Raw genomic sequence first — 24085 nt, 5'->3', positions numbered from 1 at the left:
ATAATTTTATGTTTTTGTGAATAATGAAAACAAATATTCGTAATTTATTATTATTCTATCGAGCACGTCTGATTATCTATTGCCATGACCGCTTTTGTGTCTATACCGCTTAAAATCGAGCAACACTGGTTTAGCGTGGAAGCATTCTCAGCACTTGGCAGCCCTATTTTCATAGAAATATCATAGCATTGTAAATTAGTTTTGCTAACTATTTCATTCTGGAAAAGAGAAAAAATTTTGCGCTTAAATACAAAACTCGGAAAAAATAATTATATTTACACGTAAAACAAAAAAACTTTGTTGTTTTTATATATTTTATCATATTTGTGATTTATATGTGATTTGCAGGATATAATGTAAAGATTTTTTGCAAAAATCAATTACAATTACAATATCTTTTCTCGAAAAGGTGTATTTAATAATTGTATTATCTTTTCTGCTTTGTTAAAACGTTCGCTGCTGTACTTTTATTTAAAATAGTTAATTTTACAAAGTGCGTAATGGCGATTTAGTCGAAAATTATTTTATCTGACTTAAAGGTAATTATTTAACTTTTCTTTGCATAAATATGTAAACAAAAATGTTTATCGCACAGGTTCTAAAAATAATGTCGAGTTCAGTTTTCATTGAAAAGTGTACTGATTCGAAGTCTGGACTTAGCGCTGACTCTAAGCTATCTGACTCAAATTTAGTAATTGTATATGGAAAAAATGGAATTAATATCGATTCCGATGGAGTTGGAAAACTTATGGGTAACAATAAAATTATAAAATATATTAAAAATTACATTATATAAATTATAATTTAATAAAAGTAATTTGAAATTAGCTTTCTATGGAATACATGTTGGTTTCAATATTTGTTATTTTATGAATGTAACTATCAAATATACTAGAGTTGTTTCAGTTTATACAAAATTAAATTAAATTTTATACATATGATTAATTTCTAAAGTTTTCAAAACAATAATTTATTTTTAGAGGATAAAGCCTTGTCTTCGATTAGCGTTGTTCGTATTACATCACCAACGCCAAGCATGCAAGATGAAGAAACTGAAAGTTACAAACAAACGCTTCGTAAAGAAAAAGTTGGGTCAGATAACGAATCGGAGGATAGTTCCAAAAAAATTTCAGACCAGGATAAACAAGATGTTGAGTCTGATTACAGAAATTATTCAGATAACGACAACAAAACAAGTGATGAAAAAGAAAAAACGGTAGTAGAAAGTGTTAGGAAGAAAAAGAAAATTAGATCAAATAATAAAGCATGCTCCAACAAGTTACAGACTCAGTCTAAGTACAAAGTTAAGGAAAATGTACGACCAGAAATAGTAGGATTAGTTCTAGAAAATTATTTCACATCACAAGCTGCAACCGAAATGGGAAAAGAAGCATTAAGTAAGCGACAGTGTTTAAATAATATGATATATATTATTAATATAATTTTTTTGCAGAAACTGCTGGTGTACCTAGTTATAAAAAGTCTGCCAACCATGAATTTCAACTTTTTGTTATACGAAATGATCATTGCTATACACCATTCACTTCACCAACTCAAATGAGAGAAAAGTTAGAATCAGCAAGACTTGAATCAGAAAAACAACATACAAATCGTAAATTTTATTTGCATGGTAATGTTCTGAAAAAGAAACCCATTCAAGTTTTAAACGTAGAACCAAAAAAAAATGTGACTAAAGTAATAAAAACTAACGAAGTTAAACAAAATAGTTCAGAAGAAATCAATGAAGACAGTAATATTCAAATCTCGATTGAAGAAAAGGATGAAGATAGTAAAAGTATTGAGTCTGTTGAATCGGAGAATGATAGGGTTAGTGACGTAGACTTTGACGTACGTAATCGTAAAAGTCGAATAAGAAAAATTTCTTTGTTGAAGAAAATTAAAACGCAAAAATATTTAAATAAACGTCGGTTACCAAATCAAGAAAAGGTTAATAATGATACCGATCAGAAAAGTTTGTTAAAATTTCAAACGAAAGTAATCAAAACTGCAAATAACGATCAATCCAATTCTATGACATCGCTAACTGTAGCTTCAAAACAAATAAGTACCTCTTCTGAGTCTATTCCAAAATCTCAAAAAGTAATATCTCAAACACAAAAACAAAAGAACATTCTTACGTCCCCTGTTTCTGCAAAACAAAACGAAAACAAAATACCAATTCAACAAGCGACTATAGCAGCTGTGGCAAGAAAGGGTCCCATACTTCAAGTTGGAACACCTACATCGTCACGAACATTTAGTTCACATTCGAATCATGGTGTAAAAGAAATTTTTTTAAATAAGGTAACTATTATTTAGCATACGTTTTTTTTACCAATATATTTTTAATATATCATGTAATTAAAATTAGGTTATGGCAAGCCCAAAGGGTGGATTTACTGATATAAGTGCTTTACTAACGCAGTCGGAAAATGTAGAAACTGTATTAAATACACCTACAAGCTCCCGAACACCGAAACAGTCTTTATCTACACCGAAAGGATTTATGCCGCTTGGAATCGAAACAGCGGCAAGAAATCAGTTACCTGCACAAATATCTATTCAAACGCACCAAAGTTCTTCAGAGCTAGCAGCCGAACATGAGAAGCAGTTAGATCTAATTGATTCTATAGTAAAGCATGAAATGCAAAAACCCGTAGAAATTCAAAATATACAACCCGCTTGTATTGAAAATATTCCTGAACTAGTAAAAATGTTGGAAAGTACAGAAAAGGCTTTAGAAGTTAACACTCAGGAATTAAACAATTTAAATTCTAACCCAAATATCGGCAACATAAACATAACAAACACATCTATATTAGACGCACCAGTGGAGGATATTCCGGAAGACCTTTTGCAAGATGTTGTTAAACTTATAGAAGATGATAAGACTTTAAAGGAAGCAGTTGATAAACAAGTTTTTGGCCATAGCAATAACAATCCTGTAGATAGTATTGTTTCAACTATGTCTTCTACACCACCACCATTAACTCCTATATTACATAAAAATGTGAAACTAAATTGCAACCTTATGCAAATGCATCGTTCAACAAATATAGCAGAGTGTACCGTAAGTTTTCATACTATAAAATTATAATTTTTATAGCCTATGAATACGCTTTATTCAATTTTATGAGTAAAGGGCACAAATATATATAAAATATATATTATAAATTTATAATATATATATAAGCGGTTTCCGACAATTTTTAAACCACATATATTTCTTATTAGTTTGTTGAAACAAGTCGACTTAGTATTCCTGCTTGTCTTACTATCAGTGATTGAAAAGTGCATAAGCAGTTTTTAAATCTATACAGATCAACTCTAAATGGATATTTGACTGTAAAACTCATACAAAATAACTAATGTTTCGCTTATATTTATAAATATATGCATATTGGATGTAACATGACACCACAAATTTTGTGATATATCCTAAAAAGCTTTAAAAGAATAAATAATAGCTGATTTGTACAGCAAAAGTATTTTTGTAAAGTATTGCAACTGTACCTAATCTACACCCAACCTCTATTGTATTTTCAGTAATATTTTTACTGTCACAATATTATTTTTGGTATAAAATTGTGTTATATTAATAGAAATTATTATATCAACTAAATAAAAAACTGTTGCCTTTATTACTTGCATGGTTATGTCTACTTTTTCACGTCACTACCTGTGACGCCAGAAATATTTAAATTTCTGCGAGAACGTTAATTCACTTTTTAATTATTTATTTTTAGAAGCCACTGGAACATACTGAACCAAGAAGTATTATTGAAATGACAATATCTAATAAAAGTGGTGTTGTCACATCAGCAATCTTGCCTATACAAAGTACAATAGAAGAGAAAATTACACCAACTGTTCGTAAAGAGCCAATAAAGATTATACGTGGCAATGGTCGTGTCATAACACTTCCACCAATGGAAGCTCCTACTACTCGAGCTAAACTTCGGGCACAATACTATCCTGGCGAACAGACTAGTAATTTATCGCCCAAACCAAATAACTCAAAAGAATCGTTTCAAGAACCTACTACACCAACAATAATACAAAAAGTAATTGATAGTGTAACAACGGATACAAAAATGTCAACAGAAAAGAAAGGAACATCAAAAGAAAGTCCTTCTCCGAGTATAACTAATAAATCTGCAAAAAGAACATCTGGCAGAAGATCAACTTCGACTAAAATACAAGCTAAGAAAATTGACATCGTTTCAGATAACGATTCTGATAACGAGGACGATGATGACGATGACGATCCAAAGAAGTATGTTTTTAACTATATGTTATTAATAATAATTAAAAAGGACATATATGTCCCCCAATTTTCTAGAATTTCTTAAAAATTAGATGTTGATTTGTACTTCAGATTGGTTTTAATTATATCTCTATTTTTAGATTTCATTAAGTAAAACATTTTCTTTCTGGGTATATTTGTAGCTATTATTTTTTGCATATGGACTCTAGCGGGTCACTTGTCAGTTGGATATAATTTTGTTAGATACTAATATAAGTGTTTATTACATCGAAAAAACATATTCGTAATTAGAAATCTGAATATCAGTAAAGACTGTAAACCGAGCTATAGACAGTACCCGTTATAATGGATAGTAATAGGTATAAATAGGTTTTGACAACTCAAACACTATTTGTTTAGATAAAAACAATATACATTCACATTAAGAATTCACATTCAAGATATACATATGAAAAATATTCAATACAAATACAATAAGTAACGTTTGAAAAAAATGCTTTTTTGTTTTTGCTTTTTACTAATAGAAATCGATTCCAGCAATATACTTAAATAATTTCATACAGTTCATAGGCTATCGTAGAAGTCAGCAAAATTATATATATAATTTATTTACAATACTACTACTTCCCTAAGCATTCCTCATATGTTTCTAGATATATGTTCAAGAATAAAATGTGTTTAAATACCACGTATTTTTTCGAAATAACTCCGATGAGTAGTTTGAGGAAACTTTATATTAAACAAAAAAGTCAGATGTTTGGCTTACAATCGGTGTACAGCCCTACTGTATTTTCATTATTTAAAAACATTTAAGTGACATTAAAATTCAAAATATTTCAAATCATCTGAAAACTATAATTAAGTCTTATTAGTATCATCAATATAGTAACGTCAAAGCTATCACAATATGGTCACAGAAATAACCAACTTCCTGATATTTTGTATAAAACGAAAAGCATAAGTATATTTAAAAGACTATAAATTGTAATTTAAAAGAAATTTTAAATAAATGGGTTTAACTTCACTACAATGTATACTAATAGAGAATTATGGTAAATATAGTTAAAAGTCTTTCGAATGATTTTTACAAATCTGTCACAAAGGTTTAGGTTATACCGGTGATCCCTAGTGGATCCACTTAGGCCTTTTGGCCCATTGTGATGCCGTATATAAATACTAAAAATCTCAGGGTTTAAAACCACCTAGAACCTTTTGCGAAGCATAGAATGCTATTTAAAGCCCGATCCTGTAACTGGTCCAGGTCCTCAAGGAAGGGGGATCTGTCACAAAAGTCTTTCAGGAAAAGAATTGTCATTTGTATTTAAGTTTGTTTTAATTTTCGTTACTTCGAAAATGTTTTAAATGTTTTTTTGATATCTTAAACTTTTTATTTCGAATGTTGTGCTTGAGTATCTCTTCACATGTTTCGGCAAATTCGCCTTTGCCTTCATCAGGAGAATTCCTTATATTAGAACAACATTCGAAATAAAAAGTTTAAAATATCATTTGTAGTTCGTGATAAAAAGCTGTACATTTACTTTGATGGGGATACCAATAACTGTTATTAGTCGCTACTTTATCTAACTTAACAATTGGATTTGAATACGAATGTGATGGAAACCTGCTTATCTAGAGTACTTATATTTTCATCCATTAATAATAGTGATTATAAATATTCAACTCTTTCTATAATTCTAATAATAATACTTTTAACAATTTTAGAACCGGTATTCAAGAGAGAAGTTATACGATTTCGAGAAGATATTTGATTACAGAACTCTCTTTGAAACCCTTTGAGGTCTTAACAAAATATAATTATATTAGATATTGAACATCAGTACAATAAAAAATTTTTAGGCATATGTATGAAATTTTGTTTAAATGTCAATCTAGCATAAATGAAACAAATTACCACTTTTTTTAATTGTCCAAATTTTATTCAAGCGAAATCTATTGCACTTTTTTCTGTACTAATTTGTCCACCATAATTTGTCTACCATAGTAAGGATGCGTTAACGGTGAACAATTAAAATAAATACAGAAAATGAAAAAGGACAATAGATTCAAGGGAATTATTTAATTAAAGCTAAAGTTATTCAAGAACGCGGTATCATATTTACTTGCCTTACTACTGTCCTTCTCTCTTAGTGGAGCATAGAATATCATATACGCGACTTCTACTGCATTTTTCTGGTGTTCAATATCATTAAATTTCTGTCAACAATATAAGCTGCAAATTTTGATGATTTCTGTAAAGAATCTCAAGAATCTTACGACCTCCAACAGTTTCTCACTCTTTGAGTTATTGTAAAAAGTCTAAAAAGCTACATGTTCTTCGAGCAGAGCAACGTATGTTACAAAATACCATATACTGTTAGTTTTAAAATAAAATTGCAAAAATTAATAAATTAGATTAATTTTTTTCTTTACAATATTCATTTCAATAACAAATTTGAATTATTATAGACTTTGGTGTATTTGTCGTCAACCTCATAACAACCGTTTTATGATTTGTTGCGATGTGTGCGAAGATTGGTTTCATGGAACATGTGTAAGTATTACAAAAGCAATGGGTTTAGATATGGAACAAAAAGGTATTGACTGGACTTGTCCAAAATGTACACAGAAGAAAATAGATGATAAGGTAAGAAAAAATAAAATAAAATTACACCTAAAAAATAAAAATAAATATAAAATAATTAGCAAATGAAAATTACCGACATGTTGGTAAGAAAACCTATGATTAGTAACTCTGTAGAAGGAGAAGTTGATGTTGTACACGGTGAATTATCTAATACTGCTGCAGAGAATTTAGAAGTGAAAACGATTACAGTTTTAAATATTAAAAACGAAACCCCAGTAACTAAAAAACAGGTCGATGTTATAAATATTATTAATACAGGTATGCAATAATTTATAAAAAAAAAAAAAAAATTTTATAAAATTAAAATTTTTTAGATATTCCTCATTCAAAAACTCCAACAACTTTAACTCAGCAAAAAACTATTATTACGAAACCTATTGACGTTTTACACTACGCGAATACAAGTAATAAGACATCGCCACAGGTTCAACCAAAAATACACAAATATATATTATCTAAACCTGTAAATGTACAAAAAAAAGAAGCTCAAAATATATGCATAGTTTGCAATAGATTATCACGCATAAATACAAATTTCTGTAGCGACGACTGTATTCAAAAGCATGTAAAAAATTATTTAGATGCGAATATTACAGATCCTCAAGCACAACATTTAGCAGTTGAGAGAAAGAAAAAGGTGAAAGAGTTATTTGAAGATCAACTTGCGATGATTGACCGAAAATCAAAGGTCGAAAGGGTAAGTTCTCATTAATATTATATAGAAACATTGTATACTTACGTTTGTACTATAAAAAAAAAAAACAGCGGATAATAACCATATTGAAAACTAATTTTATTCCAATAACTTAACCCATATTATTGTTGAAAAAAAATAAAATGGGCACAGTTGTTAAATTTTTAAGAAATTATAATTTATTATGTAAAAACTTTACTTCAAGTTGAAACTATTATATTGCAGTTGCGGCAATATTATCCTCAATTCTGTATATGTGACATACACCTTAATAAGAAAAGCATGTTCACTGCATCTTCCTTCGGTCTCTTTTCCTTGTTTGACAGTGTTAACTCTACACTCCAGTTTTAAATCTGTGTTCGCTTACCTACCACAGTAGATGATGCAAAATATTGCATTTAGTCTCATATAACCATATAATATTGCGCCATTTATTTACTGATCAGTTGGCATACTACTAGACGAAAAAGAACAATTTTAGGCAGAAAAGTTTATTCTTTATTTTTAATTATTAATTGCCATTTTGCGATTAGTTGAAGATTTGCCATTCATGGAATATTGTTTTCTTTCTATTAAAAGTGATAAAAAGACACGGTCTCATATTGCTCTAGAGTTCGAGATACGAATTTTTGATGTTCATCCATGCATTTTCGCATATCACTTATTTTTTACAAGGTTGGTTTTCTACTATTTTGCTGATTTATTTCAATTTCCGAATATTTCTCACTAAAATCAATAATTTTTATATAATTATTTACAATTATTTATAAACCATAATTACTATAATATGAAAAAAAAAATAAAAACCATGAAAGAACCATAAAAGACAATCCCTTCAGAAAATGATCAAAAACTATGAGGCGACTTAAAATGTTTTTTCTGTGTAAACTGATATTCTAACAAGTTCCTTCAGAAAATGATCAAAAACTATGAGGCGACTTAAAATATTTTTTCTGTGTAAACTGATATTCTAACAAGTAATTTATTTTTTACATTGCTGTGTATATTTTATAAAGTTGTTAATTATTGAAGAAATTGATATAATAAACCTTACTAATTTTTACATAAACAAAAAATAAACGAAAAAAATCTAAACGATATGAAGAACAGTGCCTACTGTTTTGTTATTCAGCGTCTATACTGGCAGAGTCTTGATAAGATTTTTATTTTCGTTTCAAACTCGTATTTTCAAATTATGTCTGCGAAATAAATTTGTGTGATTAGTGAAAAGATAAAGTATAGTACATAAAATTTTTATGTAACGTACATACAAAGCCTTGCCAAACGCTAGCCTGTGTAGACACAATTTGGCGGTGGGTTAGAAAGAGCATTTTTAAGATATACCAAAATATCCTTATGGTTTGAAAACAAAGAATTAATATTGCTTTTATTTTTTAAAAACGGTATTAAACCTTTTTTTAAATCATATATCATTTAAAATTTCAATTTTTGATTTATTATTATTACTATTATTGTTAGGGGATGTGGCACTGCGACCGTCGGGTCTATTGTCTTTCTGAGTTTAGAATAGATCTCTAAGTCTTGTATAGTAGTATAGAACCTACTTTACAGAGTTTTATTGTCTCTTCCGTAAGAATATACATTCTTAGGAGCCTATTCCGTATATGCATTAGCGCAGGGTATTCTAACACCACATGTGTGGCCAACTTTTCATTCTCTTCACAGAATCTATAGTTTGCATCCGTAAGTATATCCAGTCTTGTAAGGTAGTGTTTTAGTTTACAGTGCCCTGTTAGGATTCCTGTGATAGTTCTAAGTTTTTCTTTTAATAGGTTCATACAATCTTGGTATCTCTTATTGTTATAGGTAAAATCTTATTACAGTAATCCTGTTTATTCTGGTTCTCCTTTATTTTTATGAACATTTTGATATAGTTTCTGTAAGAAATTATTTTTATAAGTATGTATTTATTCTACTTTCAATGCTTAGGTTCGTGTGTTTGATCGTAAAAATGGTCGAGTACTTGCTGGCAATAATGCACCGACAACGTTAAATATAAGAAAATGGCTTCAAGAAAATCCAACATATGAAATAGTGCTGCCGGGGAATTTTGAATCAACTGAAATGCAGGTATGTGCATTTTTTAAATAGATTTTTATTTTTTAAATAAATATTAATTTCAAATGTTTTTTATTAAAAAAAAAACAGAGAAATCGTTTTGAAACAAATGTGCACGCAACCAATTCATCAGCAAGTAAAATTAAAACACCAAATCCAATGTTAGTTAGACAGCTTAGTACTTCACCCGTTTTGGCTCTTAACACACATATTCAAATTCAAGAAGCAGAACATGCTTCTTCTTCATCTAAAATAAAAAAAAGTGTGGAACATAGTAAAATATCCCCAAAAAGTTCGACGACAACTAATAGTAAATCTACTTTAAATAAGTCAAAAGTTAGTAAAATTGTTAAAATGAAAGATGAAAAAACTAGAGAAAGACTTGTTAAGCGACGTAGTAGTGAAAGTAGTAATAAACTGAGTATGGATGATCCAGAACTTGTTCGCTTCAATGTTCGTAAAACACTTAAAGAACAATTATTACAACGCATGACAGAATTAAAAAAAAATAATGAACAAGATAATTTATTAATGACGCCAGAAGAAGTTGATGTATTTTTTACAAAAACAGAGGCAGAAATGTTTGATTGTTTTAAACATGAGATAAGTACGAAGTATAAATCGAAATATCGATCACTTATGTTTAATATAAGAGACCGCAAAAATTTAACACTTATCTCTAAAATATGTACCAAACAAATCGATCCTAAACAGTTTGTAAAAATGTCTGCCGATGAATTAGCAAGTCAAGAACTTGCCCAATGGCGTGAAAACGAAGTAAAACATCAGCTTGAAATGATAAAGAAATCGGAATTGGACTTACTGAAATGTAATAAAAATTATGTTTTAAAAACACATAAAGGTGAGGAGGTAATAGAAGGATCTCAGCTTCAGTGTGAAAATTTAGAAATCACAGATGTAGTTTCAATCTTAAAAGACTCAGCTGATGAAACACCAACATATAATTTATTAAAAACTCATACTACAGACGTAATCGAATCAAAATCATTAAATAATGCAGGTTCAACGACATCATCTGACAGAATAGGTGATTTACAAATAATTAATGACGACCGTAATAATTTTGGGGATTATGAAGGTAAATTTACGTCTGAAACAGGAGGTATTCAAAAATCAGATTCATCAAAAATATCGATCAAAGAAAAAAGCAAGATTCATATTCGAGACCGTGAACAGGGACATGATCGTAAACATCAGCATGATAGGTCAACTTCACTTGAGAAAAAATTTAAAAATAAAGATCATCATAAAAATAAAGCACATTCCAGAAAAAGAAGCCGTTCACGTTCTACAAGTGGTAGTCATAGTAGAGAAAAACGCCATAGAAGTTCGCATAAAAATGATAAACGTGAGAAAGAAGAACGACTCCGAGAGAAGGATATATTAAAATCGCATGAACGTAAAGAAGAGGTTTTGGAGAACCCAATGGATGGTATAAGCAATTCAAAACTAAACAACAAAATTCATAAAGAAAAACCTAAAAAACTCACCACGTCTAATTCATTAGAAGAATTTAATCTAATAGATAAAATAATTGAGTCTTCAAAAACTATAGAACAGGCAGCTAATATTAGTATTGTAAAAGAACCCGTACATAACGACTTATTTTCGGATAAACCACTCGTTGACGAAACTCAAATAAAGTCAAATAATCAAACATTTTCAGAAGTTATTGATATTGAAATTGATGATGAGTCTACGAGTACAACTATTTCTCCACCTCAAGACCCATATGTGCAGTACTCAGCAATAAAAACAAGCAGCAGAAACTCGCCTATTATGTGGGCAGGAAATATTAACATGATTGACGTAGCATCTTTTCAAATTATAATTCAACCTGTTGTTGGAAATGCAATAAATTTGGGAAAATTTTTACCCAAGGAGCTAGATGTTGTTGGGCGAATTGATCCAAATACTGTTTGGGATTATATATCTAAAATAAAAAAAAGTCCCAACAAGGAAATTGTAATAATACGTATACTTCCCACTTGCGAGTCAGAAACGTCAGCATACACTATATTATATCAATATCTTGAGAAAAGAAATCGCTTGGGCGTTATAAAAACAACAGCTCCACAAATAAAAGATTTTTACATAATTCCTCTAGAATGTGGAAAACAGTTGCCTGATATAATAAGACCTGTTGAAGATAATGATTTTTTTGCAGATTCTAAAAGACCGGATATGCTTATAGGTGTAATAATACGTATCATTGGTAAAAGAACAATTATTTCTAGCATTGATCAACATGCGCCAATGAAGGTAATTTAATTAATATTTTTTAAAATTTATATGATTTTTCATGTATTTATTTTAGCGTAAAATGCATGACTCAGATTCATTTACACCTCCCGGAAGTCCAAAACGTAAATTAAAACATAATACAAGTATAAAGAAATCTGATGACTATGATATAGATGCCATAATTAAAGCACCTATTATTGCAAAAGCTGCTTCACAAAAAAGTAAAATCACTTACACTCACTTACTTTTTATTAATAACTCACACACACGTGTAATTACTTTTAATTTTAGTATCAATTTTTTCAACCACTGCGAATAAAAATGATGATGAACCATATTCTCCTAGTGATGACGAACTTAATGTTAATGATTTAGAGCAGACAAGAAATGTATCATTTGATAGGAAAATGGAAGAATTAAATAGGCAAATTGCAAAACATCAAATAGAAATTGATGGCCTTTTAACAGGAAAATCAACGGTAAGTATTAAAAATAAAAAATTAATGTATTTCATTGAATATTTAAAATGTATGACTGTGAAAAATTTAATTTAGACACTCACTTTTATTTATAAAAATATATATTTAAAGTGTGCCATACAAAAAAAAAAAACTCCACGTGAATTAGCTTAATTGTTGTTGTTGTTGTTGTAATCCATGCAAAGAACTTGTTTTTTGGGTTTTTGATAACAGAGGTACCTAGACTGTACATATGACGAATCCTGTCAGTTTCAACGATCTCATCACATTTTTGGAATGAATTTACTAGTTATGATATTAAAAACGTGGTCAATTCTATATGGTTTAAATTTCTTTTTAATAAACTCGAAGGTTATCCGAATTTTATTACCTGACTTCATAAAAGTATTCTGATTCCAAGAAAAGCCGAATCTACTTCCCGGAGCCACTCGTCGAAGACGACTAAGTGCCGTTCAACATCCTCCAAATGGGTCACACAAGCAGATCCTGGCAGGTTACAACCAAACAACAACATAAAAATATTGTAATATTTAATTCTAATTTAATTCTTTAATTCTGAAATGTCAAAGTTTTAGCGTTCATGGTAACACTACCTTTGCAACTACAATGTTTAAGCACAAACATAAATAAATAAATTATATTATAATATTAATTATAATTTACAATTTAAATCTTTCATTTATAGCAATTTGCGGTTAGTCCTCATCCAGCATCGACACAACTTTTGGCAAATATCTCAATCCCATCGAATTTACCACAAATTTTAGCAAGCATTAAGAGTAAACCTGAAACACAACCAATTAACACTCAGAACACCCAAAAAATTCATCCTTTTAAAATATCAAATCAATTCAGTTCAGTGAATGTTAATGTTAATGTTAATGACGAATATGATCCAGCGGATGCCATTTCTCCAATTACATATCAAAACTGTAAGCATATATTCATATTTTTGTTGTTAACATATAATAAACTTATATTTGTAGTACAATATGTGGAGAAACCAACCAGCCGTTTGGCACAACTAAGTGAAGCTGAGCTTCTTAGAATGGTACCAGACGATATGATCGACAAAGCATCTATACCGTTACCATCAAAAGTAACAAGCAATCTAACATATGACGAACCACCACCACCGGGTGTATAAATATAGAAATATATTGCAAATATTATTTTTTTTATTTTTATTTTTAATTTTTCTTTTAATAAATTTTAAATGCTTTGATCAACATAGTTCATATTTCAACATATTTCATTGTAATATATTCATATTCTATTGTCTACTGTGAGCACATTTTTTTTATTATAAATATTTCCTTATTAGATAAGTTAACTCCTAAACTAGTTTAGTAAAAAGCAATGTACTATGTGTAAAAGTTAATTTGATTGTTTATGAATTTAGCTAAAATTAACAACTCTTACTTAAACTTAGCTGTGAATCATTTACAATTATTTTAATAAGTAACATATATTACTTGAGCGTATAATTAATATAAGAATGTTGTAAAAAATAAAAAAATTTTCGTACGCATTATAGAAACTGAATAAAATTTTAAACGTAACCCTTAAAAACAAAACTTTATTTCTAAGTACTTATTTTATTTAAATTAAATTTTATTAGTATAAAATTTTAACATCGAACAGAATATAGTGTTCGATCACATTAGCTGCTCTTCATACAGCACAAATAATATTTGAAGCACTAAGATACATATATCATTTTCTATATTTATTATTCTATCACTAGTATATATACAGTGGCTGACAGCTTCTGTCGTGCAAACAATATTTTTGTACATTTAGTCGTGAAGTTCCAAAATTTTGATCAAAACAAAAAATTTTAAATATGCAACTTTGATGAATGTTTAGTTTTTATTATAAATCAAAAAAAAATTTAACAGAAATGTCATTTACACTCATCACTTATTCAACTACACACATCATATTTTTGTATCATCTAAAAAAATATTATTACACTGAGTTTATCTACAGTGTAATTCATAATTCAACACTATTTTCACGAAAATCGATTGGACAACAATGGCAGAGAACCCCCAAATAAAATTCGAGATGAATAAAATAAACAAGATGAAAAATATAGAAGATAAGAAAAATTCAAAAAAATACTACATTAAGTGGCCCGTCTATTGTCAAGGATGTTAAGAACATTTATTGGAAAGAAATGTCATCCAGAATGTGTTCGAAGAGTTTTAAGAAACGGTTATTATAAAAAACGAACTGCCAAGAACAAGCCATTCATAAGTGACAAAAATCGTAAAATTTAATATATATTCTTTAGATGGGAAATTATATGTGTGGCGTATATCAAATACTGAGCTCCAAAAAGAACATTTACGTGCCACAGTTAAACACGGCGACGGATATGAGATGGTATGGGGGTGTATGTCAGCGACAGGGTTTGGTAATGTACAATTTAAAGAATCGATAATAGATGGTAAACTGTATCTTACTATATTAAAGCAAAATTTGCATAAAAAAGCCGAAGATTTAGTCATAATTGATTATTTTTGTTTCTATTAGGATAACGATCCGAAGCACAAGTCGGGTTTTGTGCTGTCTTGACTTGTTTGGAATTATCCACACATCATACAAATACCTCACCAATCACCTGACTTAAATGTCATAGAATTTTATGGCATATTCTAGAAATTAACATAAGAAAACATAACATTTCTAACAAGGAAAGTATGAAAGCTACTTTAAAATTGGAATGGCAAAAAATATCAATGGAATATACCCAAAAATTAGTTACTTCGACGCATTCAAGGTTGGAAGCAGTAATTAAATAAAAGGAATATCGCACTAAATTTTTAAATTTAGTTTTTTATGTTAAAAATTATTAAATTTTTAAATAAAAATGTATCACACGAAATATGCTGTGAGATAAGCATTTGATGTACATGTTCGTTTTTGTTTACATAACTTCTTGAATATTAATCTTTTTGTTACATTTTCTTTTTGTTTTATAATAAAAACTAAACATTCTTCAAAGCTGCATATTTAAAATTTTTTATTTTGATTAAAATTTAGGAACTTCAAGACTATATCTACAAAAATATTGCTTGTACGAAAGACGGTGTGAGCTGCTCTGTGTAAATATAAATAATAAAATAAAGAACACCCGACTGTATTTTGATTATTGTTAAATTTTATTAAATATAATATACTATTTAAAAGCATTCAGTACAGAAACATTTGGGATATTAACAATATATGTAAGCGTGTGATTAATATTTAAGTACACTATCTTATATCGTATTAATTGTTTTTATTATAAGAAACAAATAATTATTTTTTGCAAATTATATTTATTTTATAGCAAGAATTTTTATTTTCTGCATTAAAATGATATACACTGAATAATTCCTAGCAAATTTAATTTGTTTTAACTGTTAATGCCACATGGATCATATTTGGCACTGAAATGAGCACACGTAGATTTTGGGCCATTATGAATGCGTGGAATTGCTATACGAAATAAAATTCCTTGTGGCATGCAAACACAAATCTTGTATTGTACACTGCCCGTACGTAAGCCGAACTCGGAACTGACAATCGGTATTTTATCCATATCTAAATATATTCCAGTTCCTTTAAGTATTGTTGCACCTTGAGTTGAATTAATAACTACATTATGCTCCGCTTGAATAAGTGTACTTAAAGAATCCAACAATATGCCCTCCGAACCTTTTATTGAAACCTTACTATCGATTTCGATCCTAAGGTCTTTATCAATTGGGCTAGAAATTTTACTAGTACTTACTGCTTTTGCAACTAAATTATCCAGCCCTTTTGGAATGTTATAATGTGGTCGATGTGTTGTAAATATGTTTGCCCCATGTATTGCATCTTTTATAACAAATGCATTAACGTCACGAAATTGTATACCTGATTTGTCTAAAATCAATTTATTATTAACAAGTCCATTACGATGAGTTTGCACACGCAAAAATACACTGGCCTTTTCACCTTCACTAGTAATACTTATTGGTTCGTTTTTAAATCCTTCTATTTGACCAATTAATTTGGTGTAAATACGATCCAGATCAGTAGAGCCATGAAATTTAATAACATCTTCTTCAGGTATCAACTCCATGCCATGAATTCCTCTTCCAAGATGCAAAACGCCAATAATTGTTAATGTTAAGAATAGATTACCAACCGTTAAGATTACCAAAATTGTAACTGCTGTCCAAAAGGCGAATGTTTTCCTGTTTTGCTGTTTAAATGATTTGTAGATTATTTCTTTATCATATGTTTTTGTTAGCTCTTCATTTAAAAAATTTTCATTTCTTAAGGTTCCTCCCACAGGAATAGGTAATGATGCACTTATGACGTGCTCCGACATAACTTCATCAGAATATGACGGCGAAGGACCTCGGATAAATGTATTTTCATAGCTTTTCATTGTAACCAATCTACAATTTAATAAATTACTGAAAAAATTGAACAGTTACTATTGGGGAATTTCTATATAAAAGTGAAAAGTGCTGTACATGTACATAAGTTGATATTTTTAGATGAAAAAAAAAGTTTGTCATGCGCATATCAATTTGTAAAGAGCAAAAGATATGAAACAAAATGTTTACAACGCATATATGTATAAATAAAACAGTATATTTTATATATAAATTAATTGATATAATTTATATAAATAATTAATAATTAAATATAATTTTATTATGATAATGCTAATAAAAAATGTTTATATAAATAAAAATATCAAAATTTATAGTTAAAAATAATAAAAAAATTAAATGTAAATTATTATTGAACTCAAAAATATTTTATTTGTATTTATAATAAAAAAGTAAATTTATTTAACAAAATTCTTTTTTAAACTAATTTAATTTATTATTGTAGATGTCTATGACCAAAAACAAGCAACGCCAGAAAAATATTTCAATATTCGTATAAAAAAAATTTAAAAAAAAAATAATATAAGCTTACACATATTAAAACCATATCAAAGAACAATTTACATTTTTGAAATTATTTTTTATGAAATGATTTTAATTTATAGTGCATTTACAGTGGTATAATATGATATATACATAAAGAAAGAAAAGAAATAGATATTACACAAGTATTTCAAATTGTTTTAAAGCTGTTAAAATCAAATTTAAACTCATGTTTAAAAAATAGTATTTTTTGTCATAATTGGTGAAATAAAATAAATAAAATTGAATAAAAATCTGGTTTTCGTTCTTGCAAAAATATCGGTTGTTTTCGGTTCGGTTCCGATGCGGATCCCTGCTTGAAACTACTTTCACTTTTTTTTTGTAAACGCTCCAAAAGTTGACTTCTAAATCTATTTGAAAGCAGATTTTAACACTCGAATAAACATAGCAATTGTTACAGAATTTGAACTGTTTGTCATCTATATTATAATAATATTTAAAGTACAATAATAGGTCTTTTTCTTTGCAAAGCAAAAATAAACGTCGCTCTACAATGGTGCCAAATCTTAAAAATGATATATTCTGAATGATTTTTGGAAGTAAATAGAAAACTCCAGTTAGCTCTTTATTATTTACAACTGTTGCGAGCGTTAATGAGTAAATTTAAAAATTTAAAAAAAATGATTTTTTAATAAAATTTGTGAAAATGACTAACAGTTTAGTAATTGTGAAGAAGTTAATTATTTATTAAGGAATATCCAATTTCTTTATTTATTAAAAAATACGATACATGAATAAATACAAAACAAATAAATTATTATATAAAGCAATTTATTGACGATCTCGTATTGCCTATATGTATATTTATATACAATTTTTTTTATAATATTCAACCGCAAATTTGTTTGAATTTTTTTACTTGTCATATGTTTATTGGTTTCGGCAGTGATGCCAAGTTATTCTTAAGCCCCAAAAGTTGTTTTATTGGAGCATTCATGTCAAAGAATTACACCAAATAATGAAAGCGCAAATAGAATTGCCATCGGCAATACCAAATAAATGTGTAATTCTAAATAGGAAAAATTATGGTTAACAATATCAAGAAACATTAATTTCTGTAACAAGGTTATATAGTATAATACTAGACATTTAATTCCAAAACGAGCACTATTTGCAGTGCTTAATTTTCCATTTCTATATTCAATTTATTAATTCATTGTTTTTAAATTTTCTTTCTGTAGATTAATCCAAAAAATGTTCGTTTAAACCACAACATTCAAAAGATTGAGAGTAAATTTGGATTTTGTTTAGATATATTAATTGAAAACAGTTTTTGTTGAAAACAGAATTATGAATAACAAAATATTAAAATTATTATTATAATGGTGAAACGTGATTTAATATATATAATATTAATACAACAAACAAAATAATGTCATATTAAAGTTATTTGATGTACTTGTGCATCAAATAGAGTAATATATAAATAAACTTTTATTAAAAGATATAATATATATATATATGTTTCATAATTCATTCACTTTACGTACATTGGTAAACGAATTTTTAGTTATAATCTTGAAAAAATAATTTTGTTGTGAATGCTGCCAAAATTTGCTTTCAATGTGTTTGTTTAAAATATGAAAATGTTCGATGTCTTTTTGTATTCTTTGCTATAAGCTTCGCGCAGGCTTTGGTCGTAGTTTGTTATCGTGTAGAGGCACTTCAGGAATTCTACGAAAATAGTTAGCGGTATTTATTTTATTTGACACAAATTGCTATGGCTTTCAAAGTAAATTGATTTTTTAATTAAATATATTTGCGATAATTACAGTTACATATTTTATATTAGCCAATTGATCCTAAACGAGACGAATTTCGACGATATTTGGAGCGAGCTGGTGTCATCGAAAGCCTCACAAAACTATTTGTGAGATTAAATAAAGAACGACCAGAAAATGCTTTAGAATATATAAAGCATAATCTCGGTGAATCTTTAGAGGAAGCTGACAATTTGGCATATCTACAGACGGAATTGGTTGAAGCTAAGAACGAAATAGAGCGTCTACGTAATTTAATCAAAAAGGTTGACCGTACTGTTCTCGATGATTTAACTTCACCAGAAAATATTGAGATAGTTGAATCTAACCAGAAGGAGATAGTTACTACTTCTGAACAGTCTGATTCTGTAGCGAATGAAATTACCAAAACTGAAACCATTCTGGAAAATATTACCATTAATGAAACGTCTAACATTCAATCACAATAATGAATCAAAGAACTTGTCAAACAATATTGTAATAATGTTGTATATGTATATATGCGCTCACATTAAATTAGTATTAATACAGGCTAGTTAGATTAAATAAAATGGATTTAATAAAAATATGTGTTAAGTTTATTATCTCTTGAATTTTATAAGTATAAAATAAACGAATGAGTCATGTATAGTAATGTAAATCTATACATTTATTATCAAATGTTAAACATATTATAGTTCACAGGTGATGATTTCACTTATTAACCAATTGAAATAAATGAAAAATTCTAGTACTTTTAATACTCTTCACTCATATGTAGTATAAAATGGATTTTTAAAACTGGTCAAAAAACTTATAAATGCAACAAAGATCTAACCATATTATTATCCACTTGATAAATTCAAATAGTTGTATTTATATATCCTTTTTTCTTCCATTAAATAGAAAGCAGTTATAATTTTTTAACTAATTCGGTAGCTATACTTTTAACATAAAACATTAAATAGGAAATTATTTTGTTTGATTTCATTATTTTGTTTTTTTTTAAAAGAATGTTATCAGTTAAAATTCCAATTAAAATGAATACGGTTAACTGCTACCTTTGACATAATTATTTGCCAAGAGTCCTATGAGCAAGCAACCTTTGTTATAATTGTAAATACATAGTCATAAATTAGAATCAATAACTATAGTATATAATGTCACTATAAATAGAACTGATTAAATCTAATTCACCAAATTTTCTCGTGCTGTAGTAGCTATGCTGTTGTTTTAGTTAACCATGCAAAATATCTGCTTTTTAAGTCCCTTTTAAGAGGGATAAGCGGCACCTAATTGTCTAAACAGACGGATAGATCAGGATCGTAGATTTGAACGTTACTGGACTCTATAAATATATTTCTAAATTTGAAAAGTTTTAAATACACTTTCAACAACTATTTCAAAGTTTTTCCTTGAGATTCCTTGAAACAAAGTTCAACTCCTTTTTCACAATGCTTTTATTAATTTTTAATATTTCAGTTCTTTTCAGTTGTACTACTGTTTTTGGAAGACCTGAAATCGTGTAAAGATTTTTCAAATTTACTTTTAAGCACTACTATTCAGTTTCTTGAAAAATACACTTTACTTTATAAACATTCAAAAAAAAATTGAATATTAAATACAGATTAGCCAGCTTTGTATTATACTTTTGGTCATGAATCTGTTTTTAGAATCTGCGGTCTCTCTTTTTACGATAACAATATATGTAAATATCTATTTTATATCTATTTAAATTATAAGTTAAATTTCATTATTTTATGCTAAGCCTTGTTAACAAATTAAAACATGTATGTATTATATGCTTGAATCTGTATAGATAAATTATTTCGACGACATACCACACATGACATACCGAAATGTGTATTTTCGGGAGTATACTATATATATATAAATATATTTATATTTACATTTGATATATGACGTATATTTTACATATATACAGTATTTCAAATAGAAACAGTTTAATTAATCTTTTTATTTTTTAAGTTTAAATCATAACATTACATTTATATATTAATAAATTTTTCTGTAACGTAGTAATTTTAAATAATATACTATAAGAATAAGAATTAAAGATTTTATTTTCTCACTTGTACACAAAATTGAATCATATATTTTCATTTTATAATTGAATATTACCTATTAAATCCTAAGAAATACAATACTTTAAAACAGAATAGAAAAACAAACCAATAAAAAATGCAATTTATGTTACGCCAAAAATTTATTTAAATAATTCCATATAATGCAATTGTTTGTTTGATATAAAGAAAGGATGTTCATGAATACAGATGAAAAAATATACAACTTATTTTCAAAGTTGATTGTAAGCAAATCCTAACTTAAAAATTAAATCAATTAAGTTGTAACTCACCATATCAATGATGTTACCTTACATCAATGTATGTAACATTCTATTTTTTGTGAATACAATATTTATGTTAATGGGTTTAGTTTATGAATTTCAAATTAAAAAAAGAGAGAACAATATAATATTTACGGCAAAAATGAACATTTAATTTTAAAAATTACATAATTAAATTTCTATTAAAAGATTGTTATAAAAGTTTATTGGGTTACATATAAAAGGCGTTTATACAAATTAAATTTTTTTTTTAAACATAATTGTCTAAAAGTGGTCAACTATTAAAACGCCTTACAAATTGTAATATTAGACATATTAATAATATACTTTTAATTAAAAAAAAAACAACAGCTGAAACTGATTTTAAAATAATGTAAAAATATATTTTCTATTGATTGATAATATTGAAATAGATGTTTATTGCCAACGTATCTCCAAATATACTTCCAAAGAAAAAGTTTACTGTTTTGATGCGACTTTTTGTTTTTCTTTAATATTTTTGCCATATTATTTTTAGAATTTTAATTTTATATTTAGAAATAAAAGTTTATGTGTATATATAATGTTAAGTTGTATTTACTTTTTACGTTTATCTGCTGGTTTCAAAATCTGAAAGGAGCACATAAGGGTATCATCCACTGACATCATTGCTCCAGCGTTGTCAAATTCCCCACAATAATTCGGTGCTGAAAATAATGTTACAAGTTGACGCTTGGCGAAGAATTCGTAACCATCTTCCACAACTTGATGGGCGCGGCATATGAGATCGAATTCATGTTTTTGCAAAAATTTTCCAACTACTTCAGCTCCGAAAGTGAAGCTTACTCCACGATCGTTTTCACCCCATCCCATAGTGTCCTTATCTGGATCAGACCACAAGAGGTCGCAAAGTAAACCCTGATCTGGTACATCTGTTGGACGCATAATACGTCTAATTTGTTCCATTGATGCCAAATCAGGACTTAGACCTCCATGACAACAAAATATTTTTTCGTCAACTATTGCTGCAACAGGCAAACAATTAAAGCAGTCAGTAAAAGTTTTCCATAGTTTGATGGTGTATCGACGTTTGCATTCGTCATAAAAACCATAGATGCGATTGATGCTAGCACATTCGTGATTACCTCTTAAAAGGAAGAAATTTTCTGCGTATTTTATTTTGTATGCTAATAACAAGCAAATCGTTTCTAATGACTGCTTGCCGCGGTCAACATAATCGCCCAAAAACAGATAGTTTGACTCTGGTGGAAAACCGCCATATTCGAACAAACGCAATAGATCATAATATTGTCCGTGAATATCGCCACAAATCTTAAGTGGTGCTTCTAATTCAAGCAGAATTGGCTGCGAAAGGAATATTTCGCGCGATCTAAGGCAAAGGCCACGAATTTCGCTTTCCGACAATTGTACATTTTTGCCTGGCCGTGCCCCACGCACTTCCAAAAGTCGTGATATTATACTATCAATATTCATTACGTCAGACATTTTGATATTTTAATACTCTTTCACAGTTCGATTTCAGTTTTTTTATGGTTCCTTCAATATGTGTGTTCAATTATATATATTTTTTTTACAATTTTCCACTGCAACTACCATTTGCGATAGGCGAATTCGAAGAACACCACATAAAAGCAATTAAAAAGATGAAAGAGAAAATCCGCAAGAATAAACCAGGGATGGTCTACGAAGTATTTCTCCAGTAGTGGCCAGATTATTGACATTTACTTAAAATTTAAAGTAGTTTTGTTTTTTAATTGCATTTGAAGGCCTAATTAATTTAAACATAATTTTAATTCCAAAATAAATAAAACATGATTGTTTTTTTATATATGACAGTTCAAACTGAAATATTATTTAAAAGTATATAATATTTATTCATATTGCACTTTTCATAACTATTGTTCTAAATTTTAATTTTAATTGAAGCAAACTTTAAAAATATTTGTACCATCTTATATATTTTTATTGACAAAAAACCAACTTCATATATATTTACTTTGTCAGAATGAAGTGTCAGTTTAAAAAAAAAACATTTTGATACATAATGCCAAAAATCTTTCATAAAACTACAAAAAAAAAACTTTTTTTATTTTTCAATGCAAACGTTATATATAAATTATAAACTTAAAGGGAAAAAATTCTTATTTGTAATAGAATAAACAAATAATATTTTAGCGTAGATTAAGTAGTAAACAAATAAGTAACTAATTTTTTTTTTGACAAATTCAAATCTAAATTTTTAAATCAATACGCTTTGTAATGATTTACTTTTTTAATAATTTTACCAAAATTAGATAAAAATTATGCATATTGTAAAATGTTGCATTACATTTTGTAATATGTTTATGTTGTCTTAGATTTTTCAATATTATTGGAAAAGAAATTTTTAATCTGGTCGTTTTATTTTATTTCAAATCAATTAGGTCTGTTATTTATTGGAGAACTCGTTCAGTATTCTAAAACTGAACACAACACTAAGTTTAAATTAAAATAAACATAGTATTAGTATTAGATTATGATGACTTCAATTTGAACGAACTTTCAGAGATCGAAAATTTATGTTTTTTG

General features: G+C 28.0%; 4 protein-coding genes across 4 annotated transcripts; 2 read left to right on the top strand and 2 right to left on the bottom strand.

The window, feature by feature from the left end:
• The first annotated feature begins 312 nt into the window (after positions 1-312).
• Positions 313-13874, top strand: LOC119685630. The gene is made up of 15 exons (XM_038099974.1): positions 313-539; positions 596-752; positions 981-1397; positions 1454-2304; positions 2372-3070; positions 3747-4276; positions 6734-6911; positions 6971-7169; positions 7226-7608; positions 9556-9696; positions 9775-11967; positions 12023-12170; positions 12241-12428; positions 13114-13360; positions 13415-13874. The coding sequence occupies exons 2-15, from the start codon at positions 608-610 to the stop codon at positions 13573-13575; spliced, it is 6480 nt and encodes a 2159-aa protein (XP_037955902.1). The 5' UTR covers positions 313-539; positions 596-607; the 3' UTR covers positions 13576-13874.
• Positions 13875-15484: 1610 nt separating this feature from the next.
• LOC119685257 lies at positions 15485-16986 on the bottom strand. Its single transcript, XM_038099498.1, has one exon. It carries the CDS (start codon positions 16855-16857, stop codon positions 15835-15837), a length of 1023 nt encoding a protein of 340 aa, XP_037955426.1. The 5' UTR covers positions 16858-16986; the 3' UTR covers positions 15485-15834.
• A 2027-nt stretch (positions 16987-19013) lies between these two features.
• LOC119681539 (c-Myc-binding protein homolog) lies at positions 19014-19716 on the top strand. The gene is made up of 2 exons (XM_038094768.1): positions 19014-19142; positions 19203-19716. Exons 1-2 carry the CDS (start codon positions 19131-19133, stop codon positions 19617-19619), a joined length of 429 nt encoding a protein of 142 aa, XP_037950696.1. The 5' UTR covers positions 19014-19130; the 3' UTR covers positions 19620-19716.
• Positions 19717-21359: 1643 nt separating this feature from the next.
• On the bottom strand, positions 21360-23293 carry LOC119676013 (serine/threonine-protein phosphatase alpha-1 isoform). The gene has a single exon (XM_038087235.1). The coding sequence runs from the start codon at positions 23000-23002 to the stop codon at positions 22094-22096; it is 909 nt and encodes a 302-aa protein (XP_037943163.1). The 5' UTR covers positions 23003-23293; the 3' UTR covers positions 21360-22093.
• Positions 23294-24085: the final 792 nt, after the last annotated feature.

This window comes from Teleopsis dalmanni, chromosome 2 (assembly GCF_002237135.1).
Source record: "Teleopsis dalmanni isolate 2A chromosome 2, ASM223713v2, whole genome shotgun sequence".
Lineage (NCBI taxonomy): Eukaryota > Metazoa > Arthropoda > Insecta > Diptera > Diopsidae > Teleopsis > Teleopsis dalmanni.
This window is presented reverse-complemented; position numbering and strand designations above follow the sequence as displayed.

Excerpts from the sequence above, each read along its gene's own strand:
- LOC119676013 (XM_038087235.1), bottom strand. The coding sequence starts at position 23,002 with ATGTCTGACGTAATGAATATTGATAGTATAATATCACGACTTTTGGAA.
- LOC119685257 (XM_038099498.1), bottom strand. The coding sequence starts at position 16,857 with ATGAAAAGCTATGAAAATACATTTATCCGAGGTCCTTCGCCGTCATAT.
- LOC119685630 (XM_038099974.1), top strand. The coding sequence starts at position 608 with ATGTCGAGTTCAGTTTTCATTGAAAAGTGTACTGATTCGAAGTCTGGA. Across the intron at positions 3,071-3,746 it reads CAAATATAGCAGAGTGTACC|AAGCCACTGGAACATACTGA; the intron begins GTAAGTTTTCAT and ends ATTTATTTTTAG. Across the intron at positions 11,968-12,022 it reads ATCAACATGCGCCAATGAAG|CGTAAAATGCATGACTCAGA; the intron begins GTAATTTAATTA and ends TATTTATTTTAG.